Source organism: Rhyacophila brunnea, unplaced genomic scaffold (genome assembly GCF_057557595.1).
Source record: "Rhyacophila brunnea isolate RB1 unplaced genomic scaffold, BYU_Rbru_1.0 scaffold_1, whole genome shotgun sequence".
NCBI classification, from domain to species: Eukaryota; Metazoa; Arthropoda; class Insecta; order Trichoptera; family Rhyacophilidae; genus Rhyacophila; species Rhyacophila brunnea.
This window is the reverse complement of record NW_028232751.1, coordinates 44016599-44040852: the sequence shown is the minus strand read 5'-3', so window position 1 is coordinate 44040852 and position 24254 is coordinate 44016599. Positions and strand designations below refer to the sequence as shown.

The following is a 24254-nucleotide window of genomic DNA, read 5'->3' as shown; positions in this document are numbered from 1 at the left end:
GTATTGTGCTTAAAGTATGCTACGAAGTAGGACCTACAATCATTGTGAGGCAGCATTTTACCTCAAACTGATACCACCTCACAAAAACGAGGCATACCAATTTCCATAGTTCCCAAACAAAATGAATTTGTGATTAAGGCGCTATGTGCCAAAAAATAAAAACTGACATTTTTATAGAAAAATGTTCTACATACCAATGCCAATAAGGTCAACTATGGTCTAAGTGCCTCAAGCAAGTCAAAAAAATACAGCAAAATTTTTAAATCTGGCAACGTTGTAAGTCCGTTGGCATGTTTTATTTGTAATGGTGTAAGTACTACTGCAGTGGTCAACGGCGTTCAATATAAAATGGCTAACGACGGTGTGTTGACACTCGCGAGTTCTTAATTCCTAAAACTATGGAAGCTGCCGAGATTGCTTCACACTGTGAAACCACATTTTTCTCAAAAGTTCTGCTTCATGCAATTTTACTGCAATGATTCAGTATTTTGTAACCACAGGCAATACTACTTTTTGGTACTTTGAGCCTTAATTAATACACGTATTCAGCTCTAAGAATCAATCTTCTTTTGTCTGTCCTGAAAAGTAGTGATTTAAGACTTTATGCCATCTTCTTTTTGCACACATAATTTCTTGTCAATTCAATTTTACCGCTGGGGGCAAACGCGCACACAAAAGAGGGTTTTCGGGTCCAGTTACCCCCCCAGGAATGGGAAAAATACAAATTATTTAGGTGAATGAAAAATATTACTTATTCTTCGTCAGAACCTCATGACTGAGGATTGTAACCCGGATAATTTCTTCTCCACAGTTTGGTTCCTCTCGGCATTCTCTAACACACAAGGTCTGTGACCACTGGAAGTCCCGCGGCACTGATGAATTGATGCCATCCAATGTTTACTTTAATATTCTGATGCAGCATGTCTAAAAGAAAAAAAACACCACAGACGACACAAACGGACACTAATAATCGTAATAAATACGATTATATTAGACCATGAGCATTCGATAACCACTTGCAGATGCAACAACTCACAATAACTTGAAGGTGATAACACTTAGTTATACTTCCAGAACAAGCAGGCCAGACCAATGTGCGGTGTGTCTGGATATGGAGAATGTGCTAGAAAAAGTGTGGGGGTCCGTGACCGAAGCGATGAAAATATGTAACTAGTATGCGGGGTTATTGTGAAAGTCAGTAGCACCTGTGGTCATAATAACCTATAAAAAGTTTCTCCATTAGCTCTATAATCCGATATGGATTTCGGCCACTTCATAAAGAGGTTTTATTAACAGATTTGTTTAATGAGAGATGGGTGTTGGCTATGCCATGGGTGCATGTTCTGGATCCAAACACACATTGAACAATAACATGTTTTTGCACTCTTTGAAAGACACATTAAAAAATTCTTTTCCATTCATGCGACCATATAAATTACCAGTCCAATTAATACACTAAGTAGATTTTTATTAATATTAAGAAAGTAAATAAAATGCTTTTATTGTTTTTAAAACCATGTTATGTTAGAATTATAATTACAAAAGATTCATTTCATTATAATATCTACTTGGTGAGATAGGAACTAATTTATTTGACATAATTTCGTATTTTCATAGGGGTTTCTTATGTACTTGACCCAGTGACGTCCCTAGTTAAAGTGCAGCTGTTAAGTAGATTTAGAATGTCGTCTCTTTTCATTTTTAGTTTCAAATTGTTTACAAATTTGTTAGGTACCTATATACATATCTTATTATTTTTTCTGTTGACTTAAACAAATAGGTACACTAAAAATCATTAAACTAACATAATATACACCATCTAGTACGAATTATAGCATTTTCACAAAACCTACTCTCAAACAGTTATGGTTTTAGTAACGTGTAGGTCTGTAACGCTGACAGATTTGTATATACGATAAATCGTCATTACATTATGTATTACAATACAACAATTTTTATGCTTCGACTATTTTTTAAATTAAATTTCAATAATTTCTAATGATACGACCTCATCGTCTGCTTTATAGAAAAAACAGCACTGCTCTCAAATATTGTAGTATTTGTATTCATTCCTTCATTTGCCACCCTTTATAATGTGTCACCCCTAAGCAACGCATGACTAGCCGACCACCACGGGACGTCACTGTCTTGTCCATAATAATATGAAGTACCTACCCAACTTAAATTAATAATATAGATAAGATCACAGCTCTGTGCGTTTAAGTTTTTTATTATAGACAGCTGAGAGACGTTTCTGCCACAGCGGTAAATTTTTCCATATTTCCCTTCTTTCTTCTAAAAGTCTTGTTCCAGCCGTCAAAGTTTTACTGATTTCTAGATATTCCATTTCTTCCATTGAAGTTAATTTCTTCCACTCAGGCATTTTTACAAATTGTGGCTTATTAGGTATGTTTGGATTTCTGTGAACATGTTATAACATTATTATGTTGTATGTTTAAAAAGAATAAGCATTTAATAATGTTAATAATAATATGTAGGTTTAATTTTAATTGCAATACGGAACAGCTGTTCCCACGTCGACCATCTTAGAAGGTTAAGTTGATGAACTTACCCAGAAATAGCGAAATTCATCCATAATGTTAAAAATGTATCGGAGACTTTGGCATCTTCCGCGTTGAGGCCATCCGGGAAAAATCCAAATTGGAATATATTTATGAGCTCATCGACATGGCAGGTACCTAAAAGAAAATTTTGGAAATCCTATGAAGAAACCATTTTGAATTGACTTTTTTAACTTATAAAACTATATAAAACTTTATAAATACTTGTCCATACATTATGACAGTAAATTACAATCAGAAAACATATTATATAATATAGACACTAGTTTTAATGATCTTAATTATATAAGAAAAGAGGTGGATTTAGAATAAAAAATACACTTTTATTGACAGATTACTATTATGTAGAAGAGTTTTTTTATTTATATATAATATTACCTATATAGGTACATAGGTACTATCTAGCAGTGGCGAGGGGTGGAGGTAGGTTTTTAAGATAAGACCTAAATAGTGCATGCTAAATTTTGTTAGTCATACTTATTTGTTTTCATTGAACTAAGAATACAATTTGCAGGTGGTGCTGGTTAATTTTAAAATCCAATAAAACCCTACTTAAACCAAATCATAATCGTTTAAGTATGCTATGGGCGATCCAACAAAAATAGAGCACTTTTGATACTTATTTGTTTTAGTTCAAATAAGAATACGTTATAACAAAATTAATGCTGATGGTTAGTTTTTTTAAATTCATTAAGCCCTGCCTAACCAAACCATAGTCGATAAAAAATATTCTTCTATCTATAAAATATGATATAAGGCTTATTAGATATTTTATAGATTATTTTTCTTTACTATCTACAATATTACTATAATAATATCTACACATTGTAGTCTTTGTTCAATGAAAACAAATACGTTTGACTGACATAGTTTAGTATGCAATATGTATGTCGGATCTTAACAGCCTACCATCTAGTATATATGAAATACTGTATTTCACCGATTATTAGATGCATGTTTTTCCTTATTCTGGTGTCTCTGAATTCAGGGTGCGTCTTATGCTGCCCTTCACAATATCCCAAGTAAGTATGTGGATACGGTGGTCACCATTGTGACAAGGGTGACATACATATTGTTGAGTGGACAAGGCCATTAAATGTTTATTATCTATCGACATGGGCAGTGTTGGTGTTTCAACACGCACCAAAAGACGCCTTGCTTGTGCCATTGTGAAGGGGAGCATTATAATCGATGGTGTCTTACAACTTACAATCTCTATCAAGAATTATATTTTATGGGAAAATGTAGAAATCAATGACCTTAGTCGAAATATGAACTAAATCTTGAAGCAAATTACATTGAGCTACTTTGTTACTATTACTCTAGAGTGTTTACAATCTGCTTGTTAGCTTGTTCGATGATTACACTGGGTGACTTTACAGGCAGACTGTAAATTCGCCAACAAACAGCTCGTAAAGAAGCTCAATGTAATTGACGCTTAAGGAAGTTTCAGATACAGATAAAAGTACTTACTTATATAAATAATATACATACCTACCGATTGCTTTTTATTGTCATTGTTTGACTTTCATCTTCATAATAAAGTTTTTTATGAAGATTTATTTTGATTTTATTATTGGTAGGTATTTAAAAATGAGGGATTCTCATATAATTGATGCAAAATCGTATAGGTAAGTATATAAATGACCAAATGAGTACAGTGAATTTCACAAGGATATAATATTTATGTAATATTATCTAGTACTGTCCGACAACAAGAAATCGGCGATAACAGTCGCTGGAGTCGCATATAGAAGACTTCTCAGTGACATACCTGTCATGGCGGCAACGCGAGTTTAAATAATGCATCGGCTCTCCTCTTAGATGCGACTCTTTTTCTTCTTTGCAATAAACCAAAAGTTAACTAATAATAATTCTAACATCACTCCTGATCGTTTTAGGTAGATAGTTTATTTTTAATATAAAAAAGCTTCAAATTACGTAAATTGATATATCCGTACACCACGGGAGTGTAAAATGAAATTATAAATATGGGGGCGTTCTTCATTTGAAAACGGAAGTGCGATTAGCTGCACTGGAAAAGATTGTCAGTTCACACTTTTAACACGTGGACAAGAAGTTCTTTTTCGAGAATAGTAATTGAGTTTCGTTACTATCGGCTTTATACAAGTATTACAATATTGTTCTAATAATAAACTGTTTACCATAATTTCTCCATGGATCACCGAATATTTTGGTAAAACTGTTGCTTCCCCGGTACTTGTAATAATAAACATAGATCGGGTATTTTGCATTAGGTAGTTGCAGAGTCAGAGCCTCGTCAAATCCAGCCAAAAAGTAACTGTCCGTATATATCTGTTGAACAAACAATAAGACTAAATACAATATTTTGACATAATACAACATGATATTATATTATTATAAATTATGAGAATTATGCCTAGATGTGCCCCGACAATTGAAAAAGGAAATAAGATCATGTTAAAGCGCATGTTTGAACATGTCAAAAATATTGGTGTTTTCGGTTCGGTTCCGGTTTTCGTTCCGACAAAAATAGCGGTTTTTCCGGCTTACGGTTTAGTTCCGGTTCGAAGCCCTGCGCAAACTATTATATTTTTTTTTTATTATAATTATGTATTTGGTACTTACATCTGTCAATGGATGGGTTGTATCATTTGTAATTGTAGTTTGACCGCCCAAATAGTAGTCTTTTATAGTTTTCGTGACATGGTTGATATCGGTAGCGGAGTTATAATCAAAAGTAATCGGTGCTATTCTGTCAAAGTCATTGGACAGCTCTTCACGTAGTCCTGGGATGCCAAATATTCCTGAGTGATATAAAATTTCATGAAAATAAAACATCTTTGTGGGAAGGTGATTGCTTTACAACTATCATCGATCGACCTATTAATGGACACTGAATCGGATGAATAAACAGGCCCTCGTATATGGACCAGCTCATAGACGTCTATGAACGACGGAAATCTAATTATATTATGAAATTACATTAGTTTTCTTTTAAATTCCAATTGCGGCCAGTAGCATAACCATTTATTTTCTCGATTTCTCCAGAATCTCATAGATGATTTATCGAAATTTCAGAAAATTAATTTCTCGAGATTCGAGATAGTAATTATTTTTTGATTATTTCTCGAGAATTATCGAGACGAAATTTCCCGCTCTAGACGTATGGGTCTGCTAATATAAATTAGGTACCTCATTTAGTGTTAACACCGCGACTGGCGCGTTTGGAGTCGTTGGCCATTAGATATAATTAACGTATTATTTAAATGTGGTAATTAAAAGTTGAGCAGTGATAGATTTGGTTAAAACAATATACCTTACTTTCTTATTTATATTTTTATATTTAGATGTTGTGCTGTTCTGTCTACAAACTGTCTAACGCGTCCATTCAAATATAGCGATATTACAGTAGAACCTCGATGTAACGAACTAATTCTGGGAGTTCGTTAAAGCCGAAAGTCCGTTATATAAAAACACAAACCAAATCCTGTGTATTCGTCTTCGGATGATAATATTCAAACACGCGCGTTGTAGAGTGACGCTTGCTTTTGGTAGGTAATCCTGGTTTAAAAATAAAATCAAGTTTTGTTTGCATTTTTGAAGTCTGCTGTTTTTTTATAATCAACTCTCTAAAATTACGAAAATGCGTGTAGGTAATAATATGGTTGAATTTGAATACTGATGAACAGTCAATACAATAAATATTATTAGATAACATTGTTTACATTGTTTTTCACAATTTTCACATTTTGACAGGATATTTTGTCCGTTATATCCGAAGTCCATTATATCAAAGTACTACTGTAATACAAACCATAGTGTATACAATATATAGTGCAATAAGGATGTTTATTGCAAATTCCCTAACGTGTCCAGTTTAACATTGAGATTAGGCATGTAAGGCGTAAGCCGTAAGGCAATGTCTATTTGTAAGTCATTATACAATTCGATGAATAATGGAAGAAAACATGTCAAATCTGTAAACATGGATTGATATCTAATTATTTCATTAGATAAGACGTCATATTATTACATTGATCTAAAAAATGTATAAGAAATAATATTACATAAGCACTAAAATAAAATGTAATAGTAGCATTTAATAACTTAAAGATTACTGACTTGCAGAGATGATGGCGCCTTCTTTTTCATTGAATCCTGTAATCCATGGGACCTGATAGAACTTCCCTTCATCCAGAAGTACTCGAGGATCTTCAGTGAGAAATGCACCATCGTGATCATATTCAACTACAGGTTTGAACGGTATCATGGGATCATAATCCCATTCCTAAAAATAAATATTTAAAAAAAAATAAAGATGCTCATACACAATAAATGAGTGTTTGTTGAGTGGTTTCAGCTTATACCTAGATATAAACTTACTTATATGATTATTCAAAACTTTTTTTTTTATTCAACGGCAATTGAGTTATATTGACAGCTATGAACCCATTTTCAGACTGACAATAAGATTTCTAATTTTAATTACAAGACGAAGAGCTCCAAAGAGAGCCTGGGTACATTGTGAATCTATGTTTACTCTATCTTTCGCTAGTAGTGTAGTAGCATTTACTTTGATTATTTTATTAATTTGTTTTTATTACTATTTATTTTAATAGAAAGACTTATTTATTTGATTATTTTTGAATGTTGGTAAAATTTAGTTTAATAAGTTCTCATAAGTAGAAGATTTTTTTGAATAATGATATTAAAATTATAGTTTCTGTATATTTTTTATTTCATTTAAAGGCATCGATTTTAAATTGCCAATTGGAAATTTTTCTTTTCGATTAAGGTATATTTTTTAGGTATTCTGATGTACCAAGTTTTTCCAGAACCATATAATTTTTTTGTAGTTGTGAGCTACTTTTTATCTAAATTTTCATTGTGATCGACGTCTAATGACAATCTTATAAGAATTTTTATTTCTTTAAAGTTAAAAATATTCATTTTAAAATGCGAAATATCGTTAAATATCTGCAAAAACAAAATATTTTTCATATTTTAGTATTTTTTACAGCAAGCAAGGAAGAATAAACAAATCTTCATGTAATTTTCAATCCATAATCAATCCCAAACAGTCATTAAGGTTATCATCCGTCAAATATGTTCGATATTTCGATTATATAAATTTCACATGAGGAAATGAGGATTCACATAAATGTGTACTTGTAAAAAATGATGAAATTCTAAGATAAATATCCTTTAAATACGAGTATTTTTCTGGATTCAGTACTTTCCGTGTATCGGAAGATTTCATTTGTGTCACCGTAACGTCATTTTGCAATTCGAAATTCCCCTCAACCATTGGAAAAATCATTGCGATGGCTTAAGTTCGACTTTATTTTCATTCATATATTTTAAAAATTCATTAGTTTAAGAATTTTTTAAGAAACTGCAAATTTTATGTAGCTAATTAAAACTTGTAAATCTCAAAAATAGTCCAATAGTTCTTCTAACATGGTGAAATACTCTTTGTAATTATTGTATTTCGTGTACAAAATAAGACCGTAAAACAGAATAAATCGTATTTCTAAAATCAATCTTCTAAAGTCATCAAAATATAGTTTATCACTGGAACACGTGTTGTAGATTAGAAAATTTAAAATATGTAAATCATTATTAATTATTTTCAGAACTTTCAATCGTTATTGGGGTCGACCAAATTTTGCTTCGCGGGGCTGGGGGCTGGTATGATATACAATATCATAATATATTAATATAATAATATTTTTGACAAAAATGACAACCTTCCAAAATAAAGGACTGTCCTCTGTAATAATGGACGAATTGTCACCGTAATTAGGTACCTACATGTCAGTGGCGAAGGGTGGAGATAGACTGTTAAGATCTGCCATAAATAGTGCACATTAAACTTTGTCAGTCATACGTGTTTGTTTTCATTGAAATAATACTACAATTTACGGTGTTGGTTAGTTTTTAAAATCCAATTAAACCCTGCGAAATCAAGCCATTATAGATAATAGTCAAAAAATACTCGTCTATCTATAAAATATCTAAAATTGTGCAATTAAGTCATACACAATTTTGCCGTGTCGCCCAAAATATACCAAAACTATTGTAGTTTGGTCTAGGCAAGGTATGATTTTATTGATTTTTAAAAACCAATCAACACCATCAGCTGTAAATTGTAGCTTAGTACAATAAAAACAAATACGTATGACTAAAAAAGTCTAATGTGCATTATTTACCGTGGATCTTAACAGGCTACCAAGCTACTGCTATAGGTACCTACCACATATATCTCAGCTTTCGCGAAAACGTCGCTTGATATTATATAAACACTTCTCGCCGTCCGATTATTACATTGAGCTTACATTGAAAATCGATGTTACAGATATCAAATCTTCGGCCGCTTTTTCTCGAAGGCAGTCCACCATTGCGAAACTATCATCAGTGGGACAATTCATTGCCAGTGCAAATTGAATGGCGCGCTTTTCTGTTATTCCAGGGACAGCATTAGCCCACATGTTTAGTGCGACACCAGAATGCGAAATTCCTCTATGAAACAGACCTGTAATAATTAACATATATTAATTAAAAAAACAATAAAAATCGGTGTGTGTACTTATGTACGCGCGTTAGAAGTTATACTTCTTTGGCGTAACAAAACAAAAAAAAAATCTCAAAACCTGTGTTTGAAAAATTTTGCAAACGCTATTTCGACCATCTTTGCTTAAACAGATGACGTACAACTATTTTCGTTAACAATAATAATTTATTATAAATCAAAAGTAAAACAGCCTATTTAATGGTTTAACTGAAACGTGATATTGGCTTTTGTGATGAAACATAATAATTATTATTTTCTTCAATTATTATAAACCGCTAATAAATAAATTGACATGGGACATACGACAAATATTATCCTAAACTGTAAAAATATGTATTTTTGTATATGAAGTGCCTAAATATTGTACATTTACAACATACAATATTGTTTGAATTATTTAACAACTCAACATTCACAAAATTTATTTATTTATTGATATCTATATAATTTTACTCATAAATAAAAGTTGCAACATTCAGTCTTTACCCAAACGGCCCAAGCCACAGTCCTCAATATCACAGCTGAAAATAACAAACCTCCAGCATTTAGAACACCCAAACGTCGCCGCGCAAAATAAATTATGTTACATCGCCGGGCAAAACTTCCGTCCCACGTCCAACGCCAAATTAATGCGTTACATTTGCGCGCGTAACACGCCAAAAATACACTCTGATCTGTTTTCCCAAACGCGCCTAAAGAAGTATAACTTCAATAAATAGATTTTATGCACGTTTGAAAATATCGATAATAAAATCTGACTATTGAAAGAAAAAGAAAGACGTTCTTGTCAAACAAAACAAATTAAAAATGTTTGAGCACCGGTTGAACATGAAGTCTTTATGAAGTTTCCTACAAGCTTATTGTAATGTGCGTTATATTTAATATAACATAATATAACTATTTTCCTTTCGACAATTCGTCGAACGATTATGTTCCGACTGCATTTCTACAAGGCATGCTCGCTAGTGGGTCACTTCTGCTCTTGAGACATGTTTGCCTGCTCTCACGATGGATGGTTTCCAATCCTGACGTCCCTAAGAATTTGAAGTTATATGCACTCATCAATACCAACATGGTCATGCAGCAATGACCTCTTCTGGGTCAAAACCGTTTCCTCGACATGGTGTGAACTTGTCAATGCGCTTCCCAAAGACAGACATTGTCAGTGATATGATATGTAGTTTGTCTTGAAAATTTATTTCATTGTTTATGTTTTTTTCTTTTGTGAGGGTAATATTTTCTATATATAAAATTTAACTTGTTTGATTAGAATCGTATTGTGAACATCCTGAAGTCTGATTTGTTATGTCCACAATGTTTTGGTATTTTTTAATAAATAAATATGTAAATAAACACGGTGCTTTTTTATATAATCTCTATTCTTAGCACCATATTAGATATTTTACACAAGCATTCATTGTGAAACTAATTGATATCAATAAATTTGGTAATTTTATTCGAAATAGATACCGCGCCTCCTAATGGAGAGAACGGCACGAATGTGCATTTTTTGTTAAGATAACTTAAGTGCATGAATAAGCTAGAAATCGACAAAATTGTAAAATGCCAAAGCGCTACTGGGTCTAGAAATTGGAGAAATATTGACCATACTTTTCACAAGACTGCCTAAATACTGGATACAGATTTGTCAAAGGCACCAATGTAGCACATTCTTACTTATCGATGTGCTACAGACACAAAAATGTCACATTCCTTATTTTGGCATAATTCAATAAATATTTCACATATATTTTTTTCGCGGAAGTGTGTGGCTTTTGTAACTTGAATAAAATTGGTTAAATTGTGAGTATTTGAACAATTTTATTATAAATACGTTATATTAAATTAATTACTATAAAGAAACATTGTATTTATTTTACTAACCGCTAAAGAAAAAAAAATCCAGAACAATAATTATTTAAAAAAAATAGTCGTAAGAATTAACAGTTGAAAGGCGTCGAAAGACCAAGTCGTTCTAATATTATTTATTACCTGCGAAGGGAAATTCAAACATCGCCGTCCCCTTACAACTACTGAAGACCAAAGATTGGCAATCAATGGTATAATCATTTCTAGACACTTTCTTCCATTGGTGATCAACGACAATTATTTATAATTAATTCTATTGTTCGAATACCTAGAGGCACAATTAGTTGTCGTGTCGAAGAATAAATACAAATAAGTTAGTATTTTTCACTCACTAAAAGAAAAAAATAAGTATGTCGTGACTTTTTCATACGCACTTGGAATGTAACAGATGTGGGTAGGTACCTACTACTTAGATTATAGATTTTCGTCATAAAAATGCATTTTTTTTGGATTTATCGAGAAGGAAAACAAAGTTAGACACACTACTCCTATTTAGTAGGCAACGGAATATTATACATTTCTCACTATAATTATTATTATATTCATTAATTGAGCTGTAGACGGGTGAACTCATCTGAACCGGGCTTGGTTGTACCAGTTAACATTTAATAAAATACATTTTGAAAATGATATAGGTATATAATATTATTATCAATAATAAATTAGTGTTGTTACCTTTACTCAGTGGCGACATCATGTGATAGTGAACGCTAGCACCTCCAGCACTTTCGCCAAATATAGTCACTAGATTAGAATCTCCTCCGAACTTCTCGATGTTATCTTTTATCCAGCGTAGGGCCATCGCCTGGTCCTTTAGTGCATTATTTCCAGGACATGCTGCGTCCATTGTTGAAAAGAATCCAAGGGGTCCTACGAAAAATAAATTATAATGCATTTATTAATTGAGTTGGGTTGAGAATCTAATCTAGATAATTCAGATGTGCATAATATGATTTAATGTCGATGTCGATGGCGACTAACGGAATAATCAATACGACGGGTGTTTCCAGTATCGCGTTTAGTGACGTCGAGGCCCGACGCACTGATTGATTTTAAGACGTCCTACGATGGAAAATAAACAAACTAATTTAAATTTTCAAATAAATCCATGCATTTAAACAATTTTTAATTTTTATTTTGTATAAATTATACAAACATGGCTTAATTGAAACAGTCTCCTTTCTAACAAATCATTATACATAAGTGTATACTTACAGAAGAATACTTACCAATTAAGTATTTTAAAAATAGTTTTCATAAATTTATATTTACAATCTAAAGCCGGGTACTCATTAGCGAGTCGTAACTGTGACCATTCCTGATACAGTAACCCAGTGGTGCCCAACCTCTATATCTCGAGCAAATTATGAATTTAAAAATTTTAGGCGAGCCACACATATTAGGACGATGGCCTTTTTTTGAAAAATCATCACAATCGGTAAAAGAAAACACAATAATATTCACAACTATTGTTTACACTTGTGTCAGAACGCGCTTCGTCTCCTCGCCCATAGACTAATATACTACTACTCTCGCCTTTTCGCCAGTGATGATTGCCGACGAGGTGTTGCCATACATTTGAATTTTGATATACCATGCGCACATAATACATAATATGAATATGCGAGCCGCGAGCCTCATTAAAACGGTACGCGAGCAACACGTTGCTCGCGAGCTACGGGTTGGGCACCGCTGCTGTAACCAATTCTAGATGCGAACTAATTATTTGGCGTCCATACTAGTTACTGCATCTGCAACGGTCAGAGTTACTGCTCACTAATGAGTACCCGGCTTAATATATTAGAGGTATGTGCATTACAATAATGAAGAGATATTTAATCAAAACCTATAATATACTACTACTTCCTATATCTATAATATACATCCACTCCAGGGCTCGAAATGGACAGGAGCGCACCGGAGCGCCGTTCCTGTTCGTGAAATCAGTAAAATTATCGCTCCTTCTCGTGGAAAAAATAATTTGACGGTACTGTTCGGTTATACGGAATACAGCGGAAAACACATGTTGAAAATACCCTATATACTGGATTATTTGTTAGTTTGGGTTAGTTTAGGTTAGGTTAGGTTAGGTTAGGTTTGGTTAGGTTAACCTAACAAATAATCTAGTATATCGGCTATTTTCAAAATGTGTCTTCCGCTGAATTCCGTATAACCTAACAGTACCAATTTAACCATTTGAACCAGATAGGCCAAAAATAGAAAATCTAACACTTATTTTTATGAAATACCCATAAAATTTGATAACTATGGAAATATCTTCAGAAAACTGTCGAGCGCTCCGGTTCGTAAGCTTTTCCATTTCGAGCGCTGATCCACTCATCTTATAGGACGCGACATATGACTGGTTGTAACTCTTCGGAGGCTCCCTTTTAAATTATCTCACGAATCGGTTGCGTCATGTTGCGTTAGGGAAACTCGCCTCTTCCCTAACAAGTGTTTCCCAACTGACGTTGCACAGAAATTTTCTGGCGGCCCAAAAACCGTTGTCCCCATTTTCGACTACCTCTTCACGTGAGAAAATTTTTCGGATGTGTCACTATTAAAAACGAAACAGAGTACCTAACCGAATGGATGTCAATGCGGAGCCTCGTCTCTCCGAAACAACACAGCCTAGAGACATAAAAAAGTACCGATACTGATTTTCCGATTTTTTCATTCAGTATCATTTGATACCGATAATTGTGTTGGGTCACTAGTGTGGTGTTCGATGTGTAGGTAGAGGATGATGATAATGAAGTCTACGATGTAGCAGGGTGAGATTTATTAGCAGCGTATCGGTACAATAGTATATTATACATAATATTTACGAGCTAAGTACTTGGATTCGAGTGACATTGAGATAAATTATTCTTCATTATTTATACACTAAAAAGTAATACATTAACATTAAATTCTGTTACATAATCATATTGAACTAAATATAGAGTCATTAATGATTATTCAGCTAATACACCGTAATGATTAATAATGTGCTATGATATGTAATAATATACCGCATTTAATTTCGCCAAACAACTTGCTGATTTAGCTAAGATTGTTTGCTGGAAATAGATTCGCTGGGAATATATTACTGCAGAGCAATTTGATATAATAGATATTTGATCGCTTATTATTCTGCAGCTACAATTGCAAGTATTGATAGTTTTTGACCGATACTCCGATACTTTCATTCGGTACGATTCTGATACCAGTGAGTTTACGGTTAGACGGAGTAGGCGGTTAATGATTACAATAAGTTGGCCATATGTAGAGCTAACGAGTTTGGAGGCACTTTTGTGAAAAATGTGCATATGCGATAAAACGTCATCACAATAAAACAAAAGTTACATATTATTGTGTTTTTTATGCTTCATTTATTTTTTTAAACTAAAATGTCGATACTTTCTACTGTAGTGAACGCATCATCTGCCCTCTGAAGTTGTAATATTTGTATTCATTATTTTATTCGTCGTCCCTATGCAATGCACGACCTGCCTATGCCCACGGGACGTCACTGCCTTTCTATAAAGTAAAATTTTGGTTGTTGCTTACCGAGGCGATAGTTGACACCAACATACACGACATCTCTATCCAGGAGTCTCTCTGGTCCATAGAACTCTTTGTTGCCAGAACCGCACACCCAGCCACCTCCGTGGAAGAAAACCATGACGGGAAGCAATGTTTTATCAGACTCATCTTTCTATAATTAGATTAACAATTGTAATATAATTTAGAAATTATTTGTTTAAATTATTTAATTACTTATTAATTATTTTGGACAAAGCTGCAGCCATAGACGCAAATGTTTTAGGCTTAGCCATCCGAGCATATCGTATTGCATACATTGCGATAGACATGCTGAGGTCACGTGACATAAAGTATTGTGCCCATGCTGAAATTAGATTTGATATATATTAAAAAGATAGTTACCTATACAATTTTTATTTTTCATAAATATTGATATTTTTTAAATAAATGTAAGACATATTTTTAATATATCTTTTTAATAACAAACATGATCATAAAATAAGATGTGATCTTTTAACAAATATCGTTTTTACATTGTAATTTTATAGATGATTTTAAATAAAAAATATTTCTTCTTTAATGTTTTTAGATAAGTATTTATAATGTAAATTATCAAAAAAAATGTCTTAAATTCCAAGCTTCGTATTTTATCGCTATGTGCCTCAGGTAGGCTGCGTATTCACCTTTTAACTAATGGTGGGTCTACTCTTTTAAAAGTGACTGTGATTAACAAACCTTTGGCGAGTATACATTGAGATAAAGACAATCTTCACTTCCAACAATTTCTTTCATCCTGATGTATGGATTATCCTGGATACATAAGCCTGCATCTTTGCTGGCATCTCGCACGCCTTTCCAGCCTTTTGCTTTTAGTGGTGCCTAAAATGTGATAAACATTACGCAGTGATATAAAAGGGAATAATTAAGAACTTTTTATATACAACGTTTTTAAATTTTCAGTTGAATCATATAAACTTGACTTGACGAGCTTAAACGATCAAAAAAAATGTACTTGATAAAAATAATACTGAAATATTATTTTGACATGTCATATTGATTTCCATAGTACCGCACATATATATTACAGACCACTAGAAACCAATAATGGTGTCGAAATAACTTTTCATACAAAACAGAATGAACTGAAAATGAATTCAATTCCACTTAAATATGGCTAAAAGTATTTAAAAAATGCATTGGCATCGTGTTCTGATATATTCTAAAAGTTTCAAATGTCTAGCTAGTCGGGAAGTTAGTTAAAAATCGATTGTAAGATTTGTACCGGACAAAGAACCACCGGACAAATGATAATAGGAGCTAAGAAAAACGTTATAAAATAGAGTTAGACTGAAAACGTGCCGGAGTAGAGAAATTAAGTTTCTACGCAGTACATTTCTGGGCATTTCCGAGTAGATTCTTATCAGTTTCTAGTGGGAAATCACAGTTTCACAGGAATAGAACATATTTTTGTGTTTAATCCTTACGGGCATATATTTTATGTTTTTACGTGTTACGCAAATCTACGCTTGTTTCTAAAGCTCTAGAATATTTTACCATCAAAAACATGTTTTACTAAATTTCAACTATTGCTTACGTATGGGTTAATACAAATGGCATCCCTAGTTAAAGGCTGACCGGGCTCTAGCCTGGAGGCCCGGGCATAGGAGGGGCCCGGCGTGGAGGGTCGACCAGCTAAGTGAGATTAGCACACATCACAAATTTACTTTAATAGTAAAAAAAAGTCGCATGTTTTCTTAATTCAACGAAAACAAATAAGTATAACTGAAAACCCTGAAAACTGTTTCCCCCCTGCTTCAGCATCCATCTCGTTCCCTCCCATTGAAAACTTGCAACAGTTGAACGCGATGGCACAATGCTTTCCGTGTGACGTGTACACCAGCTTATAGAATACAGACTATACTTACTATATTTTTAGATCTCCCATAGCATACCTGACAACTATGGTTTGGTTTAGGCATAGTTTAATTGTTTTTTAAAAACTAACAAGCACTATCTACAAATTGTATCTTTACATAGTTCAGTGAAAAAAAATACGTATGACTGAAAAAGTTTAGTGTACACTATTTATGTCGAATCTTAACAGCCTACCTCCACCCCTCGCCACTGCATGACAATATATATTATTATCACCATGGGCATTAGGTACAATACAACAAATGTTATGCTGACGGATTTTTTTCCACCCATCCCATGTTTCTTCACACTCGAGGTGTAAACCTTGCACCCAGAAGGCAACCCACTTCCCACGATTTTTGTATTCTATGAATAATAGCAATAGGTATATCAATTATATACCTACCTGCTATTCGTATACGACTTGTTAACTATTTATTATGTATTGTAATAAATTACGATTTCTTATTTACATTTACGATTAGGTACACATTTTTTAATATTTTGCAGCGGCCTCGTGCAAGACGTGTTCTACTAGATCGCATAGCAACCTCTAATTATTCGATATTATGTAGAGATCGCGTACTTTGCAACCAGCCATACCTCTCTCTGCAGTATGCAAATAGATAATATAGGACAACTTTTAGATAAACTTTGTGGACTGACTATACTATTATAATCAATTTCATACATGGGTCGAGGACCTTTTATGATATCAGCCAATTATTTTAATTGCATTTATACAATATCTGCGAGCGAATTTGAAAAGTGGACTTTAATACATTTTATTATTAATTTTCATTTTAAATAATCAATATGTATCCATAAACAATAATAATTATATTAATATTAAACTCACAACCTACAAAATGTGCATTTTTCGAAGTCAGATTTTTATTACTAGGAAATTGATTCGCTGTGGAATATATTATTGCAGAACAATTTGATACATTAAAGTTAAACAATAGATATTTGATCGTTACTATACTACAGCTACATAAGTATCAAATTGAAGTTTTTGTTCAAAATATTACTCTCAACCGTAGAATATATTAATAAATAGAATTCCGGTAGGCTATAACCCAATACAGTACATTTTGACGCAGGGTTTTTAATGTGTGAGTGTCCTACGAAAATGAGCCACACATTTATAGACGTCCAATAGTGTGTGTGGAAATTTCAAATGCAGTAATATTGAATAAACGTCAGTGTATAAATCGTGAACAGTTTGTCAGAACGAAATACGAGAGTATTCTTAACACGTGTTTAAGTAAGTTTATCCCATATTCTTCCATATTCGAGGTCGGTTGCCTGTTTCTCCACACCCGTTAGGTATTTAAGTTCCAATTATTTTTGAGTTCCCTGCTCTCAGCTAATTCTCTGTAGATCAAGAATTAATAAGAACATTTAAAACGCAACGCATAAACATCACACATCAAAAATAATATAAGTAAATGGTTTTGGATATATTATTAACTTTTTTTCGCATTGGTATCACATAAATGAATAACTACTTGTCAAAAAAAAATTGTTGATTTTACACTGTGATTTTGATCCACTACAAGGAACTCAACCTATGTATTTAAATGCCAGTGTAATTATTTGGATGCAGTCTTTCGGTGTTCAAGCGATTTCTAAACATTGTCGAAAATCTTTATATGCAGACGTAGCTTATCACAAAAAAAGAATGGAGCAAGTTTGTCGCTTCTACATAAACAATTTAAAAAGCTTCCCGCTAATTTTGTAGTTTTGGTAGTATATAGATTTATATTAAATTTATTTGAGCTACCATTACCCGCAAACCTTCCAGTTTTACCCCATGTCTGCCCATTTTGCGGTAATTTAACCTGTTCATGGGCCCCTGATTTAATTAATGTAATATAAGGTATTTCTTAGGCGTTATGACAGTGAATGTTATAATTTATAATTATTCCAACTAGCATCATTCTAGCATATATTAAATGATAATAATAATACAATCATTTTAATAAATATGCTTGTTATATGTGAGTATATATGAAGAATTTATTATAATATTGTGATAAAGTAAAGTAAATGCATTTGGATTCATTTTATTTATTGCTTTATACATATTTATAGAATTATATCAGCACAAAGACAGCGATTCGTATTATTAAATTAAGATGATAATATGAAGTTATTATTTCGTATTTGTTTCCATTTTAGAATTATTGTTCTAAAACGTACCTACAATAATTTACGTGTGTACGTCTAATTCCAATAAAAAACATCATTCATACCTACCTAAGTAGGTATATGAACGTCAATAATAAAATTTGGCTAGCGCCGGACGTCTGTTGCGATTGAGTTGTTACTTACATCAGTTAAAACGTAGTTTTAATAAATAATTCGTATAAATCTTAGACTGTCGATAGCTTAAAAGTGAAAGCAGTCAACCAGAAAGTGAAAAGCGTGAGGTCGAGTCCCATTTCGACCATCTCTAGATTTTTTAAATATATATTTCTGAGGTATATCAAAAGAATGTTTTTCTATAAATACCTAATAACGAATCTGACATTCTTAAACTTTACGTATATTCAGTAGATATTGAAGAAAAAACAAAATATGTAAGTACTTAGTATTGTGTCAGGAAAATGATAGGTATGCGGGGGGGGGGGGAGGTTTAATCCATTTCGAAAATATTATCATAATTTAATACCTAGGTAATTATTGTTTTTTTTATGGATTATATATTAACTTAATTATAATGCCTACAGCCACCGGTGATAACATTCGCTGCGGACTGCATTTCCCATACTGTACGGATATTATGGACATGCTGCGTTGTTGTATAGGTATATACAACATAAAGTTAAACTGTCACGGATAAACATAGTTTCAAATTAAATAAATATTAAAATACACTGATGAGCAAACAATATAATATTAACCAGTGGTTTCCAACTTTGGTTCACTATTCCGAAGGAGTTAATTTTATTGGGGATAAACATAGTTTCAAATTTAATAAACATTAAAATACGCTGATGGGTAAACGATATAATATTAACCAGCGGTTTCTAACTTTGGCTCCACATGTGAAGGAGTTAAAATTTTATAAACTATGACAACCTAACCATAATAAATACGAACATGTTATACGTGTAACTGCGGGAGTAACATAAAAAGAAAACAGTTGACATGCTAGGCGTACATCAAAATGGAGCTTTTATCACATTTGAATGGTCAAAGACATAGCTTATAATCAGTATCTTTAAAATTATCTTTAAATGTGTAAATCTTGCCCATTTTTTGAATAATAAAATGCCTAATTCTTGTCAAATTTGGGATCACAGAGATTATCAATATAATTTTTTATTGTAAATATTTCACTATAATAATGTCGACATACATTTTACTAATAGTTTTATAAATGCTTTTTAAAATTAATAAATATAAAAAATCTTAAGACCACTTCACATGGACGTACTGAAATATGACTATATTCTAAAACATTAGAGCGAGAGGTTTAAAAGAATACTATTTTATGTAATAAAAATACTTCATGCAGTCATCAAATGTTTAAAATAAATATAAAGGATAATATGGCTTCAAAATTATGTAAATAGATTATCTACAACGTTTAAGGAATGCCCAGGATCATGCATTGAAAATAGCATAAAAGTTCCATTTTGACGTACGCTGAGCATGTGGGCCGTTAAATACCCGGACTTCCCTGAAAACCTTTTATATTTTTTTTGTTCTATCGGGAGTTCTAAAACAACCCATCCGAGCTAGCCTAGAACTCCGAGATATGTCAAATATGAAATATACAAGCAGCACTCGAAATGGAAAATTTTACGAACCGGGACAGGCAATAATTTTCAGAAATTTTTAACGTAGGTACCTAGTTATCAATTTTATGTATATTTTATAAAAATAAGTGTCTTTTTTCTTATAATATTATGACCTATCTAGCTGAGATGGTCAAAATAGTTTTTCCACGTGACGGTGCGATAGTTTTGAGGATTTCATCAACCGGAACGGCGCTCTGGTCCATTTCGAGCTCTGACGACAAATAGATTATACAAAGCGCCTACAAGATATTTTCGAAAGTTTATTTGTGTAGTTAAAACTGTTTTAAAATAACGAAACTAAGAACGGAATAATTCATTTTGGTTGCATGAAAAAAAAACTGACGCTTTCAGGCATACATAAAAATGGTATGGGAGGCTGGTCTATTTCAATTCAATTCATTTATTTTTTTAACATATTGTGGACATTACAAATTATAAGTTTAAGACGTTCACAACATGACATTTAGAAACAAAGATATATAAATATAACAGTATTACATAAAAAAAGAGATATATCAGTAGATGAATTAGATAGGTACAAGGAAGTACACCGGATGAGTTAAGCAGACCCTATTTTAAGATTTTATAAAACAACATCCACCTAAACTCATTCTCACGTAGGTGGAATATATCAACACCCGAAGCAATTTCGTTGAACATAGTTATCACTCTCCCAATTGGCATTACCAGTGGCAGGTTGGTTCTGCACCTTGGGAGAATAAACAACTGGTGGTCTCTATTTCTAAGATAGTTATCAGGGACACACAGGTCAACACTGCCCAGAATGGCAGAGTTCTCATTTATACCTTGTATAAGTCGAAAAAAATACGTAGCTAAATAAAGATTTCTTCTAAATTGCAGACTGCAGTATGTAAGCATGCCTAAGGGAAAGTCAGTTGGATAAAGCCACGGATAGTATCCATACAACCTCAAGTAAAGGAGTCTCAAGAATTTCTTCTGTACCCTCTCCACCATAAGGCCATACTTCAACTGGTGCGGTGCCCAAACAATAGACCCACTCTCAAGTCTGCTTCGAACTAAAGAATTAAATAAAAGTTTTAATACCGTAACATCTGAAAAGACCCGGGAAGTACGCATGACGAAGCCCAACATTTTAAGCGCTTTGTTACAAATGGTAACTATATGGCTAATATCAGAACAGATGATAAATAGAATTCCGGTAGGCTAATACTAATACAGTAAATTTTGACACAGAGCTTTGAATGTGTAACTGTCCTATGAAAATGATCCAGGCATTATAGACGTGCAATAGTGTGTGTAATACACAAATATTAAATGAGCGTCAATAAATAAATCGAGAGCAGTTGCCAGTATTTGACGTATGACGTATTCTTGACACGTGTTTAAATTTATCCCGTATTCTTCCTTACTCGAGATCAGTTGCCTGCTTCTCCTTATCCGTTAGGTATTTCAGTTCCCATTATTTCTGAGTTCCCTGATAATAATTTATTATTGTTTTATTAAGGCCCGATGGGGGTGGGCTTAACAAAATCAGGTGCTATTGATTTCCGCATTTATCCCGCCTACTAAAGTTGCCACTCCATAACTTTGCACTCCGGCTCTAGGATGAAAATGATGTAATATATTCTAAAAATATATTTTTTACATATATTATTATCTGTTTATTTTCGTATTATTGCTTATATTAATCAAAGTGAATATCATTTGATCTAATTTTACGCGAGGTAATCAGGCAAAGAGGCGTATCAGTGTAGTAAAAAGTGCAAAGTTATAAAGCGTATACTCTACTTGTCGTCGTTTCAACCACGGAGCCCCGCACTTTTCTGGGAACATAACCAATACCCAGACACTCCACACTTTGAGTCTAGCTCAGGGCTCGAAATGGACCGAAACGCACAGGAGCGCCGTTCCGGTTCATAAAATCCCCAAAATTATCGCACCGTCTCGTGGATATATTAATTTGACTGTCTGAGCTAGATATGTCATATAATAAAAAATCTTACACAATTATTTTTATAAAATTCATATACAATTAGATAACAATGTTAATATTTTCGTAAAATTATCGAGCGCTCCGGTTCGTAAAATTTTCCATTTCGGGCGCTGGTCTAGCTATGAATAACTGATCTGCAGTTATACATATGAGTTATCGTGACCTGTCGCGTGAATTCGGTAGGATTGTTAGTGTTTGTTTTCGTTTTGTATCGCCCGCACTGTCTTGTTTTGTAGACATGCCACGTTAGAGAATTCAATCAAATATTGGATGCCCTAGATCAGGATCTAGATCTCTTTTACATGTACCCAAACTCATCTGTGCGCATCATTTTATAATAAATCTAAAATTGCAATAATTGAATGTTTGTGTTGGTTGATTGGATACAGGTATTAAATATTTATCGTCGATGTTATGGTTGAACAAGCAACTGGTGGACCAAAAAAAATATCTCTCCCTAAAATGTGGGCCCCGCCATAAAATAAACTACAAAATTTATTGTTAGTGATACAGCCGGTAAATAAAAAATACGAAATCAGGTTATTGCATTGTACAATTATCTATACCGGGGTGTAAAACCACATAAGTCGTGAAATTACATTTTTTTTGTTTTATTATGGATTCAATATGTCAATAATATTCTGTAAATTTGTGTAATAAATAATTTGACATATAAGTCACAAGCTATTTGGAAAATGTTATATTACAAACAAACTAAATCACATAAGTTATCTAACTCTGAAAACTAGGGTCTATAGACACACAGACCAGTTTTGTGACCATTAAAAAAAATATTGGAGTATTGTAATACTGCATGACAATTAATTGGTTTCATTCTGTTCAAATTCTGGTGTCTACATTTTTTTTTGTTTTCACAAAAACGCTTTTAGTGAAGAAATGACTTATGTGGTTATACACCCCGGCCATAGATTGTTAAATCTATGAATGTATTGTTTTAATTTAAAGTAATGTTGACATTTTTATTGATGCCGGCTACTGACATAATAGCATCCCAATAACCAATCTTTAAGAACAGCTGATTGAGAAATCTTGGAACGAATAGCAGCCTAGCTGGTAATATTTATTAAATAAAAATTTAAAGAATTAGGTTTACCTTGAACCTCAGATTTCCAAGCGGCGGCGAGGCAAATGGTAAAGACATGAATGCTGAAATGTATCTTCCATTTGAAGATGTCAAATATGTTCCGCGTAATGTCCCTTGGGCTATGGTTACAACCGGTCTATCGTACGCGGACAATTCGCCGGTCACGTCGTAAGAATACACCAACAAAATCCACAAAATTCCATTACAAAATCGTAACATTTTTATCCACGATTCACACGCGGAGATACATTAATTTATTTTTGATATAACGAATTGCTATAAAACAGCGTAAGAGATAATATGACTCTGCTCACTGCCTGCCTACACAGTTTGGTACACAGTGTTCGACGTTATAATAATGAATGCACGTTCTAACTAAGCCAAGACGGTTTTTTTTTAATATCAGGCCTCTTACACATACATGATTTCAGCAGCGCGTTAGGGTCAAGCCACAATGGTTACATGTTACATGTAAATTGTACTATAAACATTTCACCGTGGCACAGTTCGCCGTGAGCTTTCTTATCGTAAAGAGATGACCGTATTCTATACGATCTCCAATTATATTAGATTCAATATGAACATTAATTCAATTTTCATATCTGATTTTAGCAAAATTCATGAATTCAAGAACGAAAACTTAACCTTAAGCAAATAATCCAGTATATCGGCTATTTTCAAAATTTGTTTGCTGCTGGCTTCCTGTAAAGTGTAAACCGATAAGAACCGTGTTTTATTTAGACATGAATTTTATGTGAGTATTATACGACCCAAAGAGGTTGGACGGTCTCTGACTTGGTTGCTACTAAGGCTAATTATCTTGCTTTTAAAAATTTGCGGCGTCTTACTGCGGGCGTGAAGATCTCTTCACATAATTTTTGCTGTCCCTATGATTAGCTTCGCTTTC

The 24254-nt window shown here is 33.1% G+C and overlaps 1 protein-coding gene across 1 annotated transcript; it reads right to left on the bottom strand.

The window, feature by feature from the left end:
- Nucleotides 1-1484: 1484 nt before the first annotated feature.
- On the bottom strand, nucleotides 1485-23713 carry LOC147079816 (venom carboxylesterase-6-like). The gene is made up of 10 exons (XM_085946415.1): nucleotides 23357-23713; nucleotides 15274-15417; nucleotides 14563-14710; nucleotides 11686-11880; nucleotides 8906-9102; nucleotides 6690-6855; nucleotides 5193-5371; nucleotides 4748-4898; nucleotides 2573-2699; nucleotides 1485-2420 (listed from the first exon to the last, which is right to left on the bottom strand). Exons 1-10 carry the CDS (start codon nucleotides 23564-23566, stop codon nucleotides 2204-2206), a joined length of 1734 nt encoding a protein of 577 aa, XP_085802541.1. The 5' UTR covers nucleotides 23567-23713; the 3' UTR covers nucleotides 1485-2203.
- Nucleotides 23714-24254: the final 541 nt, after the last annotated feature.

Excerpts from the sequence above, each read along its gene's own strand:
- LOC147079816 (XM_085946415.1), bottom strand. The coding sequence starts at position 23,566 with ATGTTACGATTTTGTAATGGAATTTTGTGGATTTTGTTGGTGTATTCT. Across the intron at positions 11,881-14,562 it reads TGGTGTCAACTATCGCCTCG|GACCCCTTGGATTCTTTTCA; the intron begins GTAAGCAACAAC and ends TATTTTTCGTAG. Across the intron at positions 9,103-11,685 it reads GATGTCGCCACTGAGTAAAG|GTCTGTTTCATAGAGGAATT; the intron begins GTAACAACACTA and ends TAATTATTACAG.